Here is a 16,533-nt window from a genome sequence, read left to right as displayed (position 1 = left end):
ATTCACACTACAAGGGAAGGGAAATGTGTTCTCAAGTGCCTACAACATACCAGGCTCTTTTTAGATTCATTAATTCATCTGATTTTCACAATAACTGTGAGGTCTGGATTATTATGTTTACCACTTAAGAAACTGGCACTCAGAGAGGCTAGGCGTCTTTTCTGAAGTCCCATGTCTGGCAAGTAGCAAAGCTGGGGTTTTATCCCCTGGGGCAGGTGTACTGTAAACCCAGCCTTGTTCCACTAGGGCCACAGTGCTTGTCCAGAGGCAAGTCTTTGGGCAACCAGATTTCTTCCAGGTATATTGGTCTGAGTAGTCAGGAAACGGAAATACTGCATATCTAGAAAAGGATGACTGAAGAGGGAAAAGAGGAGAAAGGAAAGGCTGTATCCAGTCCAACAGCTTAGAACTTGAAATTAAAGCAAAACACCTGTGGATGTCTCCTGAACCTCATTTTATTTTGTTTTTTTTTTTTTGTTTTTTTTTTTTTATTTTTTTTTTTATTTTTTTTTCTCATTTTATTTTGAAGCCTAATCCTGCCCTTGACCTTGGGTGGTTGGAGAGGGGGAATGTGTCAAGAAAGTGGTAGGGCAAGGATAAAATGAGTATATCTGTATCATCCTATTCAGTCATTTTTTTAAAAGCTGAAGATGTATTTTTTTTAAGAGTCGTGGTGTCAAAATGTCATGTCATCGAAACAGCCATGCCAAAATGTCACATTTCATATTTAAAGAAAAAACCCACCTCTGATAGAAGCTGAGTGCCCAGAAGACTTTATAATTAAAATACTATCACATAATAATTGAGGTAATATACATTTTGCTAAATAGTCGAGCACCCTAATATCCTTAAAACAGAGTTTGATAAGCCCGTAAGGTCAATTATGGCTAACAAAACACACCTAACACAGTGCATGTAACAGTATCCAGTGAATACTGGAGTGTCATGGGATTATTCTTCACTGGAAAAGAAATACCAGAACTTTGTTTTCCAACTATTCTTTTAACTAAATAATTGCTTGTGTATATTGCCATGACAGATATTTTTGAAATAAAAAAGTGGGGCACCAATTCTAGTCAAGAATCAGAAGGGTACAGCTAACTTCCTATGACAGTTCTTTAGCCTTCTCTATCCTCTCTGGTACAGCCTTATAGATGGAATTTCTTACTCAGTGTGTACGTTTTTAGCAGCTCTGCTTAGAGCTGTGAGGTCTCACAGGATGAGAATAGGCATTTTCAGCCATTCTGCTTTCAGTTCTCATCCAAGGAAAGAGGTCACACATGAAAACATACTAGAACTCAACCGAAAACTGCACTTGTGGAAAAGCTTTTCTTTTCTTTCTCCAGGCTCTGAAGTAGGTTGTTGGCATGACTGGTTTTATCCATTTCCGGGGTCAGTGTCCTGTTAGCAAGAATCTGGGACTTGGAATCTGAGCATAGATTTTGGTCCAGGTTCTTACCAGCTGTGTGACCTTGGCCAGTCACAATGCCTACTTGATTTTTTTTTTTTTAATTTTTATTTATTTATGATAGTCACAGAGGGAGAGAGAGAGGCAGAGACACAGGCAGAGGGAGAAGCAGGCTCCATGCACCGGGAGCCCGATGTGGGATTCGATCCCGGGTCTCCAGGATCGTGCCCTGGGCCAAAGGCAGGCGCCAAACCGCTGCGCCACCCAGGGATCCCCAATGCCTACTTGATTTATTGTGAGGTCCACATGAGATTATGGAAGCCAAAAAGCCAAATGAGTCACATAATCATAGCATCTGTCCCTACCCAACATGCTATCTGCTCAATCTGTGTCCTCCCATTGGAATGTAAGCTCTACTCGTGCAAGGTTTAGTGGGTTTGTTCATGCTGTAGTTGTTAAAGCACATAGAAACAGCTCCAGCACCTGGTAGAGGTGTGATACACATTTTGTATGATTTTTTTTCTAATGGAGATCAAGCAAATTCTGTGATTCTGTAATTTGAAGGGCATCCATACTCTTCCCCCAGAACAAAAAGCAATCAGATCTTGTTGCCCTTGAACATCTTGTCTAATGATCTGTCATCTTGGGAAGTCTCGTGGCTGCTCCTGCCTCTAAAAAATGCCATGATCTTAAGAGGAAGCAAGAAATTACTATTCCAAGAAATGTGAGTAGGAAGGCTATAGCCCAGACTGCTCAAGACTAAGAAGGTAAAATTCCTGGCCATTGGAAAAGCCACGTGGGCAATTCTTTAGAAGTAATTCCACTGACAATCTATCACTTGCCCTTGAATCATTTGATTGGCTTTGCTAATGGGAATTACCGGAGGTTAGTGATGCTCTCTAGAGAAAAGGGAAGTGTTCTGCTAACCTTGCTGTGCACTGTGAAAATGAGGAACACAAGATTGTGGTTTCTGAATGCAGTGACAGACCTTCAGGTCACCCAGTACTTTCACGAGACCACCAAACAAACTCAATGTCACATCAACTGTCTCCATTTAGGGGTCTGAGTGTGAAGCTCTTGGGATCATCAACTTCAGTACTGAATTCCATGACAGGCTTTGCCGCATCCTATTCCAGTCCAGATGCTGAGCAGAATTTCGGTGCTTAACCTTCAACCACCTAAGCTCAAGTTAATTCACAATTTTTACTATATAACTCACCTTCAGTGTAATTCCAAGCCAAAAAGCAAGATAGTAACTTGCTGCTTTCTTTGGCTGAAAATACCGAACTAGTTACTTCCTTCTACAGCGTTAAGGGTTTTTCTAATTTTTCTAATTTTGTTAGATAAAAAATCAGTATAAAGAAAACACAACTTAAAATAAGGTCTGGAAATTGCTTCAAAGAAAGCTTTATTTACTACATACATCCTAAGAATGTACTGTAAATAGAGGAAATCTAAATAAATTTAAAAGCTTTTCAAATACAAAGCAACTAAAGAGAACTAAACTGCTAGAATGTTTGAAAACAAAGAACACTAAAGCTTTTTTTTTTTAACATTTATATAGTTTGTTCTTACCCCTAAAAAAAAAAAAAGTTCACATTTCAAGTTATAAACTTAACTCAGTAGTGTATGTGAAATGGTTTTGAAACAGAAACAAACAGAACATAGAGAGGAGGCTCACCAATATTTGTTTTTAAGGTAGTTTGGTAGTTAGTTGCCATGTTAAGATATCAATTTTTTTCTGTTCTTTTTATTATCCTCTTTTTTTTTCCCCCAAATAATTTACAGGCATATGTAAAATACAGTAAGACCGCTAGATCAGAGTCTCATCCAGTGAACCTCTGTGACAATCCTTTATTAGAAGGAGAGTACTTCTTTCACACAAAGTCAAGGGATGAGGATCTGATCCAAATTGCATTTTGTTGGATTATTCATTCCAACAGATTCGAGTCTGGATGCAGCTTGCTGAGTACATCATCAGGAACATTGCACAATTATTTTATGTCATTTAAGAATGATGGAAAGAAATGTTAGAAATGTTTAAAGGCCTTTGTAGGCACTCAATAATTTTATAGAACAGTTAAATAAATATTGCTTATATATAAACAATTCATCCCACCCTAAGATGGGGAGGGGGAAGGCATTTGGGAATGTCTTAATTTAAATTTAAAACAAAACTAAAATATTTGCTAAAGGCATGATCTTCTTATTAATCCATAAATAAGAATTCAGCCATTAGCAAAAATTGAAAGATTTTATAGATCTCTGATGTGGCATAAAAACACAACTGTGTACTTGCTACCTATTGCACACCTCAATTCCTCGATGGAGCCTTTAAAAAAAAGTTCCAAGTTGATGTATTTCATAAAGTAGATGACAATCTTAACATTTTACTGTATTTTACATTCACTCTGCTAAACAAAAGCCTTGAAACAGGCACAACACTGCAACAATACATTTACTTCCTAATAATAAAACTTTTTAATAACATTGAAATAAAATGGTTTTCACTCTGCATTAAATTCTATCCCATGAACTTCTGCAACATAAAACTAAAAACCAGCATTAGGAGATTATTTACAAGCTATCTTCTAACTCATACAGGTCTCTCCTCCTCCTCCTAGGTGTGCACGCCCTAATTCAGGTCACCTACCGCGAGCACAGCAACGGAGGAAAGCCCTGTTCAATAAACATAATATTTCCAACACCCTTGACGACCACAGACATTTTGCATTGAAACATGATAAGGCAGCTAGAAGCATAACTTTCTGTGACAAGTGCCTTTGGGTGCCTTGTCTACAATGACATTCACTGTCTCTACAAATTCATACTTCAAAAATGAATAAAATAAAAGCGTTAGAAAAGGAATTAAGGCTTTATAAGGAGACATTAAATAGCTATGCAAAAATGTCTTATGGAAACTATTAAAATCTTATGCTTATGCATACTCTGCTATTGAAAATACCTCCCCAACCGAGACAAAAAAAAAAAAAAAAAAAAAAAACAAACCCCACAACAAAACAAAAAAACCCAACAAAAACCCAGGAAGAAGTATAAAAACCATCAATGTTCTCTCTATCAGAGTAATTCATCTGCCCTAGACTTGCCAAACCCAGAGGTGGGACTGGGGAAATGAGTAGGGGGTTGGGGAGGGAAAGACACGTGGAGAACCAGCAGGGACAACAGGGCGACGGTGGCAGGTGAGAGCTTTCCAGTGTTTGGACTTGGAGAAGTGTGACAAGTCTTTTCAACGTGGGCTTAAGGAGAGATCGAGTGTTTAATTTCTCAAAAAAAAAAAAAAAAAAAAGAAAAAATATATAACTGTCATAGATAACACGTGGTTAACACCGTCCACCCTTAATGCCAGCTGAAAGAGAGATTTTACTCGCTTTAAAATTGCACTTTCCAGTATAACTTTTAAAATAACATCTTATGTAGTATTTTAAAGCACTATTGTTTGTATCTTTAAATATTGAATATATCTTTTTTTGAAAATAGTTCCCTAGCTGCTCAAGTGTGCTTTTCAATATATAATTGATATATTATTGAAGATACTACAAAATAGAAATCTCTGGAGTGCAGAAGTTTAAGAAAATAACCTTCATACTGAAAATATATCCTCAAAAATACAAAAACAAAAACCTCTATACAAAGGTACTGCCGCGTACGAATCTTTTAGGAGACGGAATGAAGGGCGCGGGCCGCCGCCGAGTCTCTGAGGAATGTCTGCACGCAGGCCGCTACGTTGAAAATAGTCTTAAAAAACAAAAACGAAAAGACAAAACGACAACGACAACAAAACTAGTGAAAACTTCATGAATATAAAATCTTTTCAGGATGATGTCTGACAACATTCTTCACTTTCGGGTTTCCGAGGCGTGCTCCTGCGGCACGTTGGTTCTTCATAAATAGCACAGTGTCCCGCGGCGGGGTGGCTGGGCCCGGCCTCCGCGGCCTCCGCGGCCTCCGCGCGCCCCGCCGGGTCAGTACGTCGGGTAGACGTCGTGGATCGGCACCTGGATGGTGGCGGCGGGGAAGGCCTGAGGTATGTAGCCCGCGTAGCCCCCGTACACGGCGGCGGCCGCCGCGTTCTTCTGTAGTGTGGCGAGCGTGGCGGTGGCGGGCGCCGCGAACGGGACGTACCCGGCCCCGTAGAGCCCGGCCGCGGGAATCCTCTGCACGTTGGGCGCCACCGTGTACACCGGAGTGATGGGCCGGCCCTGGGGACGAGACGCACGCACGAGGCTCGTTAGGGGGCCCGGGGCGCCACCCCGCGCGCTGCTCCGGCGCCGCGGCCCTGAGGGAAGGCGGCGAGGGGGGCCTCCTCGGCGCCCCCGGGAGCTGCAGCCGGGCGAGGTGACGGAGCTGCCAGGCTGAGGGCGCCGGCAAGGACTCTGCACCCGGCAGCACGGGGTCGGCGGTTTAGCGCCGCCTTCGACCCGGGGCCTGATCCCGGTCACATCGGGTCCCACGTCGGGCTCCCCGCATGAGGCCTGCGTCTCCCTCCCTCCCCCCCCCCCACGTCCCTCATGAATAAATAAAATCTTAAAAAACTCTGCCTGCTTCTCTCTCTCTCTCCCTCTGTGTGTGTGATGTGTCTCATGAATGAATAAATACAATCTTTAAAAAAAAAAAGACTCTGGAACCTTCTATCTGCCATTCCTTTCCATCACCGTAGGCCCTAGAGGCAGCTACAAGAGAGAGTGGAGAACCTACCCTTTGCTCAGTTGATCTCACTGTAATTAATATGTTTTCCCCTAGGGGTGCCTGGGTCGGTTGGGAGTCTGCCTTCCCCGCACGTCCGGATCTCAGGGTCCCGGGATCCAACCCTGATCAGAGACTCCCTGCTCGGTGGGGAGTTTGCTTCTCCCCGTCCCTCTACCCCTCCCTCTGCTCATGCTCTCTGTCTCTCTCTTTCTTTGCTTCCTCCCCCGCACCCCCCCCCCATGCTCTCTAATAAATAAAATCTTTAAAAATAGATATTTTCCTGGGGCACCTGGGTGGCTCAGTGGTTGAGACTCCTCCAACTCTGCCTAAGTCTCTGCCTCTCTCTCATGAATAAATAAAATCTTGAAAATACATGTGCAGGGGATTCCTGGATGGCTCAGCGGTTTAGCATCTGCCTTCAGCCCAGGGCGTGATCCTGGAATCCTGGGATCAAGTCCCACATCAGGCTCCCTGCACGAAGCCTGCTTCTCCCTCTGCCTGTGTCTCTCATGAATGAATAAATAAAATCTTTAAAATAAATAAATAAAATAAAATACATGTGCATATGTGCGTGAGTGTATATGTATATATATATTTTTTCTCCTCTAAAATACATGCCAGCTGCCTCAACTGAAGGAACAGGACGCTTCAAAAACAAGAGAGGAAAACACACTGTGACAATGTTATGGAACAAAGTGTCTAGATCTCTGTAGGGGCAGCTTTTTAAGCTGTGACCTAAAAAAACCTATGATCGTATACAATTTTCAGCAAGGGTGACTGATTGATGGTTTTGACCACCTCCCACCTGAGATATGACACCACAGTTGACCTGAACAACGTGAGTTTGAACTGAGTGGGTCCAATTATATGTGGATTTTTTTCCAGTAAGTTCAGCACAGTACTGTAAATGTCTGTAGTTTCTCTTCCTTATGATTTTCTTAGTAGCATTTTCTTTTCTTTAGCTTACATATAACACACAGAATATATGTTTCGTTGACTTATCAGTAAGCCTTCTGGTCAACAGTAGGCTGTTAGTTAAGTTTTGGCAGAGTCAAAACTTACATATGGATTTAGAACTCTGGGGGGGGGTCGGCACACCTAACCCTTCTGTTGTTTAAGGGTCAACTGCACAGATGGTTGTAGAAGCTTAGAAAAGGAACCAACTAACTTGGGAAGTTGGAGAGAGCATCTTGGAAGCAGAGACATTTGAACTGGGTCTTGAAGGATAAGGAGTTTCCACGGGAGAAGGAAGTAGGGAAAGGCAAGCTAACTAAAGCTGCCTCACTGCAGATGCCACCACTAGCTCCATCAAAGTCCCTGCTACTTGGCTCCTCTCTACTTGAAAGCGTAACATACTATGTTTTCCGAACAAAGAGGTGTAAAGAGGGAAGACTGTGGTTCAGTATTTCCCAAAGGTTTTGCCATGGAGCCAGTTCTGTGAGATGCTTTATGGAAAAGGGGATTTGTGGTAAAATAAAACACACATTTAACAAAATATCTAGTGCACCTTATGTTCCTCAGAATGCCCTGTAGTAAATGCTGCCCTGGCCTCTAGGTCTTAATGTACCTTCAAAATAAGCAATTCAGGATATATAAAATGGAGAATTCGATTTTTTTAAAAAAATGATTTCTTACTGGGTTTTCATAAGGGAATTAGTTATCATTCCTTTACAAAATCTGCAACTGAGAATCACAAAATCATGCTCAAAGGAAATTCACCACCTAAGAGCTATTTTTTCAACTGTAACCAAAATAATACTAAATATTAATAAGAATGGAAGGACTATGGTCCGCTGGGCACTATTCTAAGTGCTTATTTGTGTGACATTTTGGAATCATCACAGCCACCAATGAAGCTGGTACTACGATTATATGGAGAGGTTTGGATGTGTTAAATGACTTGCACGAGGTGACACGGCTTTTAAGGTGACTCAGGAGCCTGCACATTTAGCCCTGTATTATCTCATCTACTACAACACTAAAATAATGACTATCTCATTGACAAGAGAGAAACTTCAGAACTGGGAAGGCAGGTGGCTTACAGCAAGACACAAGCAACCTTTGCCTAACGTGTGGACATATATTTAGTGATAAATGAACAAAGGGATGAAATTGAAGGGAAGGGGATATCTGAGAGAAACCTTTCCCTGTGCTATGGTCCAGCTCAACCCCTGGGCTTGGGTGGGTTGAGCATGGGGAGTTGGGGGAGGAAGGAGGAGAGAAAAAGACCTCATTGAAGGCAAATAGCTATCCCTACTCTACTTATACCATAGATTTGTAAAGACTGAAAATACTTTGAGAAATAAATCCAAAACACTGACTGCCCATGCTAGCAAATATTTTTTAACGTGATCTATAAAGGAAATTGAGAATACAAAATGGCAAAATGGGGGCTCAGTTAGTTACATGTCTGCCTTTGGCACAGGTCACGATCCCGGGGTCCTGGGACTGAGCCCCATGGCAGGCTCCTGCTCAGCAGGGAGTCTGCTTCTCCCTCTGCCCTTCCCCCATTTGTGCTCTCTCACTCTCTCAATAAAATTTTTTTTTTTTAAAGGCTAAACAGGGGCACCTGGGTGGCTCAGCAGTTGAACATCTATCTATCTTTGGCTCAGGTTGTGATCCCAGGTGGGATCGAGTCCTGTGTCAGGCTCCCTAGAGGGAGCCTACTTCTCCCTCTGCCTATGTCTCTGCCTCTGCCTCTTTCTCTTTGTGGCTCATGAATAAATAAATACAAATCTTAAAAAAAAAAAAAAAAAAAAAAAAAAAGGCTAAACAGCATGTGAGCATGGGACAGACAGAGGACTATGCCTGAGGGTGTGCCACAGGAAGGTTCTAGAAGAAATGATGGGAACTGATTTCTAGCGTGGCTCCACTCAGAAGAGTGTTCCCTTCACCAGTCAGTATTGCTTAAAATGCTCCTTCCTTTGCTGTAATTTGGCAGAGAATACAGAGGTGGGTAGGTGGGTGGGGCACAGGGAACTGAATGTTCAGAAAGCACAGGGTCAAAGAATTCAATCACAGAGAACTAAGACTGGTAGGTGAGCAGCAAGGCCACACACACTCAAATGAAGTCATTCTCGGGTTCAAAAGTACATAGCTCCAGGCTTTCTGCAGGATGCCTTGAAGGAGGGGGAAAATCTCCGTTGGAATCAACTGATAAGACTCTGAACAAGGACCCTGGGTGGCTCAAGTGGTTGTTGAGTGCCTGCCTTTGGCTCAGGTTATGATCCCCGGGTTCTGGGATTGAGTTCCACATCCGGCAGAGTCAAAACTTACATATGGGAGCCTGCTTCTCTCTCTGCCTATGTCTATGTCCTTGCCTCTCTCTCTCTCTGTGTCTTCCATGAATAAATAAAATTAAAAAAAAAAAAAAGAAAAAAAAAAAGGACCCGGATGGCAACATCTGGTGGAGACAGATAAAAGACAGAGTCTGTGATCAAGAGCATGAGTATGAGACCTGGAATTTGGGATGCTATGCACCAAGCATAAAAGTTCGCGAATTTCTTAGTGAGGAGAAATTATAAGAAATTATTACCAGAATCCCACACTAAGCATTGTTTGTAGCTTATTCTAGAGGTTTATAGTCAGTCCACAAGTAGTAGCTCCACTTAGCTGCCATTTTATAGCATGAGTCATTCACGATCTATTCCTTTCTGGCTTTAGGAAGTCCGGGCTTAAGGAATACTCGATGACACACTAACAGGTGAATAAATTTCAACTGGTGCGACCCTTTCTGAACAACACTGTCAAGGCTGGTGCGGAGAGACGGCAAAAGGGAGTGAGCAGCACTGCAGGGCGGTGACTCTCAAGTCTGACCCTATTTCAGCATTACTGAGGAGCACGTACAAGACATGCATTCTAGAACCCCCACAGGGTTCTGTCGAGTGGGAATCTTCTGGGGTTGGAGTCTAAGAATCTGCTTTTAACATACTCCCTGGATAATTCTTATCTAGTGGGGTAAGAGACCCCAGGCCTGAGTATCTGTGCTTGTCAAGTGATAAGGTATATGAGATTCACTGCCTCACAAAAAGGAGCTTTAACACGATTTTGTTTTGTTTGGATGAATGACCTATTCACCTATAGGTATTCCCTATGTGCTCTGCGCTGAAGATAAAATATAAGATGTAGCTCTTGGTCTAGAGGAGCTTCATTAGCTGGGGACATAGAATATACTGGCAACCATATGCCAAGTAATAATGTGGGAAATGAGAAAATACAAGAGAGAGGATTTCCAAGGCTGGGTGGGTGAGAAAGAAAGATTCTAAAGAAGTCATGAGACTACAGAGAACATACAGAAGAGAAGCTATGAGTAAAAAGGTGGGGAAGGAGGCTGGCATGGTAAGACTGGACTAGCAGGAGGAATGGTAATACCTCGATCTGGTGGAGGAGAGGATGAAGGGCAGATTTTGTAAAGTTTCATACATCTGTGTCTCTACAGATAATTCTTTCTTTCTCCACACACATTCTTATATACGCATATGGATATTTCAATATTCATCTACAGGTGGGGAGTGGGGGAGGGAGAGGGGTAGAAGGAGGGACTCCCAAGCAGACCCAACACCGAGCATGGAGCTCAATGTGGGGCTCGATCTCATGACCCTGAGATCACAACCTGAGCTGAAACCAAGAATTAGACACTTAATCCACTGAGCCACCCAGGAGCCCTGAGAGAGAGAAAGAGAGAGAACCTATAAAAAAAAAAAAAAAATCTTCAAACTGCAATTTGGAATGTGAAAATGTAAGCTATCTCCCTGGACTTTGTAAGTCGGCTCCTGGACAGTAAGAACACAAGTTAAAGATTATCCAGTGTCATAAAAAAAAAATCGTAGGGACGGTATTATGAGACCGTGAAGAATTACATGTGTCGTTTGGCATATTGCTTCCCATCTTTAATACAGTGATAACACTAAGGTGGTACGATTAGTATTTTAAACTTTTCTGTCCTGTCCTGATTCATAGGACACATTTCTTTCTGTCACCCCATCCTATGCTTCATCAGAGAGCTAGGCACACAGCTAATCGTCCTGCTGAACAGGAAATGAATCCACGATAAAGGGAAGCCTCACACACAAATGTCGATGACCCCAGCAGGAGCTCTACCTGGAAAGGTGGCGGCGTGGACACGGCAGGGATGACGGCGGCGGCGGCAGCGGCAGCGGCGGCGGCGGCGGCACTGGCTGGGTCTGGCTGCACAGCGATGGGGCTGATCATGTGCTCCATTGTGTGGATTTTCCCATCCTCGATCATTTTAGGGGCTGGCGCTGCCTGGAACATGGAATACTGGGCCCCAATGGCAGGGATGGCCACTGCAAGAAAAAGGGACAGGGAAATGCACATCGCTTGAAAGTCCCTGAGGAAGATCAGTCGCTTTCTTGCTCGTTTTCAAACCAAGTTTAGCAGTCACGGGCCTCCCCTGCTAACTAACACTCCCTCAATACAGGTAACAAGGTGCTACCCAAAAGGAAGGGGGGGAGCTGGTAAGGACGTCCCCTGCTCCCAACTTGCCAACAGGGGTCCCTTTTCCAACGAGTAGAAGTGTCCTATATCCAGGCTCTGTTTTATGACTTTAGACAGAGACGTGATCTGTTTTAAGTTGCTCATAGTGTCGATGGCATTTACGAGGAAATCCAGCATAAGGAGTCACTTGACAGAATTTACAACATTTTTTCATAGGTGAAAAAAAATTATCACTGGATTATAAAAAACAAAGCTCTATTGGGAAAATGCTTTTTGAGACCTAGGTGGCCATGCAAACCTATGGCCCGAATGCAGATTCTTTGACTCTCAGCTAGGGAAAGGAACGTGTAAATCCTCAACCAGAAGAAACTCAGAGTAGCTGAGCTTCAAGGGGGGGATTCTCTCAAAGAGCTCCTCAATCTCCCCCCATGAAACCAGGAAGAGGGCTGGAGAAGGGTCGCTCTGACTGTCCACGGATGAATTTTCCCTACATCCGGATGCTTGCAATGGTGTGCTGATAGGGAGCTGGTGCTATGACGTGATGACGTGCTTACAATGGAGTTCCTTGCACGTCAGGACCAGAAAGAAGACCTTCCTCCTGTTAGGTGACCAGTGGGCACTGATTACACTGGCAAACTGGGCTGTGGGGCCTGGAGGTGAAAGCAAAGTTCAAGGTTTCTGGCTTGAATCACTTAGGTGTCCCTACCTCCCACCTACTGACCGAGCAAGAGGGGGAAGAGGCGTGCTGGAAATCAGAATCCAGGACATGAGCAGCTGCAAAAACTTTCACCACTGCCTTGTCCCCATGTGTTCTGGTGTGTCGAAGAGCACAAGAGAAGCTTGTGTTTTGCGCTCCCGTGGTGGAATTTCCTACCCTTTCCACCAACTCACAGAACCAGCAATCAGCTGGACCCTCTGGCTTCCGACTGCTGGTGTAGCAACAGGCTTCAGGAAGGAGAAGAAGTCTGAGCAGGCCAGAAGGTAGAGAAGAGCCTCCTGGTCTTCTGTTGTCTTCCTCCGCCCCTCCCCGCCACTCCAACTCTGCCTACCAGGCCACAGATTGAGAAAGAGCCTAACAACTGGTGACACTTATTTGAAAAACCCACTACTGAAAAAGTGTGGCTTGAACATGGTTGGAGCTAGACCATTCCCTTAAGTTCTGGATAAGGGGGCCCAGGAGGCCACATTCTTGGCCTAACCTCTGGCTGCCTAGGAGAAGAGGAGCCCACGAGCAGATGAAAGCCTGAGGAAAGCCTGGGGTCACTTCAACGAGAGCGCTGAATGGATGCATTCTATCTCTGGTTTATACTGACCTGTACCAGGTTTAATGGCAACTGGATTGACGGCAGAGATTTCCAAATTCGGTACAAGTTCATATCCTTTTTCTTGCTGCTTTCCTTTTCCTTCGTGATATCGGCTATAAATACCACGGCCAGCTGAATATCCCCCAAGGTAGGAACCCCTGGGCCCTGGGGCTCTGCTGCCAGCTGCACCTCGACCCCGGCCTCTTATGCTGCCTGCTTATGATAACAACACAAAAAATGATGAGCATCCAACAGTGACCAGACAAGAGGCAGATCTGAAGCCAAGGTTCTTGGCATCTCGAGGTTTGCCCTGAGCCTAGTTGCAGGTGGTTACACTACTCTGCCCCCTTCAGTGAGCTGGTAAGATGCTTCCCACATTCTGCTCTGGCCTAGAATCGTACCCTAAGTGCGCCTGCTTAACACAAGAGATGAACTTGCATGGGGAGTTCCTAGGATTGCGACCGCCACTTCAATAAAGAAACACATTCATAGGCTGCAAAAACAAAAAAAGTTAGATCTGCGAGGGGATCAGCTGGTTCACCTTCCTCATTCTCTGCGTGAGACAACTGGCTGAGGGAGGTTCAAGGGACTGATGAAAGGCACAGGGCCAGTGCGTCTGATGACGGCAGGGCCCAGAGCCTCAGTATCGGTTTCCCGGTGGAATGCTTGCTGTCCGTCTTACCCTGCCCAGTACTTCACAAACATCACAAACACCACCACCACCACCACCACCACCACCACCCCGACAATGTGACAACGTTGTGCTTCCTACTTCCCAACATCCTGAAGAGTTCATTTCCCAGGGAGGCTTTAAGCCTTAAGTACGCATCGACTAGCGGACTAGCCCCAGACTGGGTAGGCCCTGGGAAGAGGCGGCGTGCAAGGAGCGGCTGCCTGTGCCTGTGCCTGTGCCTGTGCCTGTGCCTGCAATGCTCGGCCCGTGCGTACAAAGGATCTGCATTTCCCTCGCTGCCAGGGCGGCGAATGCCCCAAGTGCCAGCCAAGGGCAGACCCCAGAACTGACAGGCAGAGAAGCGTGGGAGGGTGAGTGGGGGATGGGGCGCACCTCCCAGCTCAGCAAGTTGCAGCCAGGGCAGCCCCGCCGCTGCCCGGGGCGCGCGGCCCCAGCGCCCCGCTCCCGGCCCTGCACAGCGGTCCCCACTAACCTTTCACAAAGTAGTCTCTGTTGGGCCCGATGAGCGCGTTGTAGGGGTAGCCGTAGTAGGCCAGCGTGTAGGGGTCGCAGGAGTACACGTAGCCCGGCTGCGGCGCCGCCGCCTCGGCCGCGCCGCCGCCCTTGGCCGCCTTCTGGTAGCGCGAGTACTGCTCCTTGTCCACGGGCTTGGCCAGCGTCACCTCGAGGCACGAGCCCTCCAGCTCGGTGCCGTTGAGGCTGTTCATGGCGAGCACCGCGTCCTCGCGGCTGGCGAAGTGCACGAAGGCGTAGTCGCGGATCTTCTTGACGCGCTCCACGCAGCCCGGGTTGAACTGGCCGAAGCTCTTCTTGATGGTGTCCTCGGTGGTCTCGATCATGAGGTTGCGCACGTAGAGGATCTTCACGGTCTCCATGACGTCCTCGTCCACGTCGATCTCGGGCTCGGCCCAGTCCACGGCGATCTGGTGGCCCCACAGCTGGATGCGGCCGGGCATGAGCTTGCGGCGCGCCATGGCGGCGGCGCGGTGGCTCTCGTACTCGACGAAGGCGAAGCCGCGGTTCTTCATCTTGTCGGCCGCGCTGGCGTAGACGATGACGTCCAGCACGCCCTCGGTGACCTTGGCGATCTCCTCCAGGATCTCCTCGCGCTTCTTCATCTTGGGGATGCCGCCGATGAAGAGGCGGCAGTTGTCCACGCTGCAGCACACGCCGAGCAGGCGGCCCGGGCGGATCTCGTGGTTGTTGAGCTCGCGCACGGCGCGCTTGGCCTCGCCCTTGTGGCAGTACGTGACGAAGGCGTAGCCGCGGTTCTTGCCGTCGAAGTCCATCATGAGGCGCAGCTCGTAGATGCGGCCCACCGCCTCGAACACGGGCACCAGCTCGTCCTCGTACACGTCGCGCGGGATCTTGCCCACGAAGACCTCGCAGCCGCGCTGCGGGTGCGGGCCCTCCCAGCCGGGCGGCGGGCCGCCGTACTTGCGCTGCCCGTTCTCCTGCACCATGCGGTAGCCCGTGCGCGCCAGCAGCGCCAGCAGCGCCGCCTCGTTGGGCGCCCCGGCCACGCCCTCGGGCGCCTTGGCCGAGGCCGCGCCGCCCGCCGCGGAGTCGCTGCTCATGGCTGCGGCGGCGTCCTCTGCGGTCATGGTGTCAAAGGCATCCACGGCTGGCGGAGACCTGCGGCGGAGGCAGGAGGGGCGGTGAGCGAGCGCGGGGTGTGCACCGCGCGGGGTCCCCCCCGCCCCCCCGCCCGCAGCGCGGCTGCTCCAGCCACACGCACGGCACGCGCGGTGCCCCAGCAGGGGCCTCGATGAGAGCGAAGGACAGCAGCTCTGAGTGAGTCAGCTGGTTTTGCAGGAAAAACCAGAAGTGACTCGGGGCAGGAGGCGGGGGAGGGGCGCACGCACACACACACACACACACACACACACACACAATCAGAATGAGCAGGTACTTCCGCCTCATCAGTACCCCCAACAGCTCTGAAGCGCAGGGAACCTGTTGTAATGGTCAGCGGGAACCTCACACTCTTGCAAGCAAATGGCAACACCTTTTGCGCAATTCCTGCACCGGCAACTCAGATTGATTTCCTTTCAGTTCTACCATTTTTACCCCATGTGTTTTCCTCTGGCAGACAAAGCCTCTTTCTTTGCTTGCCCCCTTTTTTTTTTTTTTTTTTTAAAAAAAACACGGTCTTGTCCATTGAGGAATGGAAATCGAGCAGTGTATTTAAATTGTCGAAGAAAATTTTGAGGTGTTATTTATGCAGCATAGATACAGACATGTGTGCTGAAGCTTTTTTTTTTTTTTTTTTTTTTTTTTACAAGAGTCAAATGGGACATCCACATTGCCAGGAACTTGGCCTAGGAACTGTGTGGTAAGAGATGGTAGTAACTCTGATGTTTATGGTGTCATTTAGGCTGACGTCTCGGTAGAAACCATTCATGGATTCCGCCGGGAGTTTGTGAAGCAGCTACTACCTGGTAAACCACAGTTCAGCTTTGGAGAACTGGCACATGCATTATTTTATCCCATCTTCTTAATCTCCTTACACGGAAAGTGATACTAACTATCATTACTCCTAATTTGTCTATTGGCTCAGAGAGGCTGAGTGAATTGCCCACGTGACACAGCAAGTGTCAACTCCTACCGGGACTTGAATCCAAGTCACCTGGCTCCAGATTCCGTGTTCTCTCTTCAAAAGCAGGGCTGTGCAATAGACCTTTCTGTGATGATGGAAAAGCTGTCACTAGCCACTTATGGCTACTGAACGTTTAAAATGGGGCTAGTGTTAACTGCTGACCTCAGTTTTTTGTTTCATTTAATTAACTTAAATAGCCCTGGGGAGCTGGGTGGGTCAGTGGGTTAAATGTCCAACTCAATTTTCAGCTCAGGTCATCATCTAGGGTTGTGGGATCTAGCCTGTACTGGCCTCTAAGCTCAGCAGGAGTCTGCTTGAGATTCTCTCCCTCTCCCTTTGCCCCTCTCCCTACTCACTGTCTCTC

The 16,533-nt window shown here is 46.7% G+C and overlaps 1 protein-coding gene and 1 long non-coding RNA gene across 3 annotated transcripts in view; one reads left to right on the top strand and one right to left on the bottom strand.

Moving 5' to 3' along the window:
- Positions 1–2,799: 2,799 nt before the first annotated feature.
- Positions 2,800–16,533, bottom strand: part of RBM47 (RNA binding motif protein 47) — a 151,067-nt gene continuing 137,333 nt past the window's right edge. Inside the window, exons 2-5 of one of the 2 annotated variants that reach the window (XM_077878860.1) lie at positions 14,043–15,205; positions 12,886–13,089; positions 11,216–11,421; positions 2,800–5,628 (exon numbers count right to left, since the gene is read on the bottom strand). In XM_077878860.1, coding sequence (XP_077734986.1) covers positions 5,392–5,628; positions 11,216–11,421; positions 12,886–13,089; positions 14,043–15,205 — 1,810 coding nt within the window. In that variant the 3' untranslated portion in view covers positions 2,800–5,391. Of the gene's footprint in view, positions 5,629–11,215; positions 11,422–12,885; positions 13,093–14,042; positions 15,206–16,533 lie in introns of both variants that reach the window. The other variant, XM_077878857.1, reaches the window with a different exon arrangement.
- The window catches only part of LOC144301775 (uncharacterized), a 109,403-nt gene continuing 102,859 nt past the window's right edge, over positions 9,990–16,533 (top strand). The window contains exon 1 of the long non-coding RNA XR_013368627.1: positions 9,990–10,117. This is a non-coding gene — a long non-coding RNA (uncharacterized LOC144301775). The remainder of the gene's footprint in view (positions 10,118–16,533) is intronic.

Source organism: Canis aureus, chromosome 2 (genome assembly GCF_053574225.1).
Source record: "Canis aureus isolate CA01 chromosome 2, VMU_Caureus_v.1.0, whole genome shotgun sequence".
NCBI lineage: Eukaryota > Metazoa > Chordata > Mammalia > Carnivora > Canidae > Canis > Canis aureus.
Note: the sequence above shows the minus strand (reverse complement) of the source record. Positions and strands in the feature narration are given on the sequence as shown.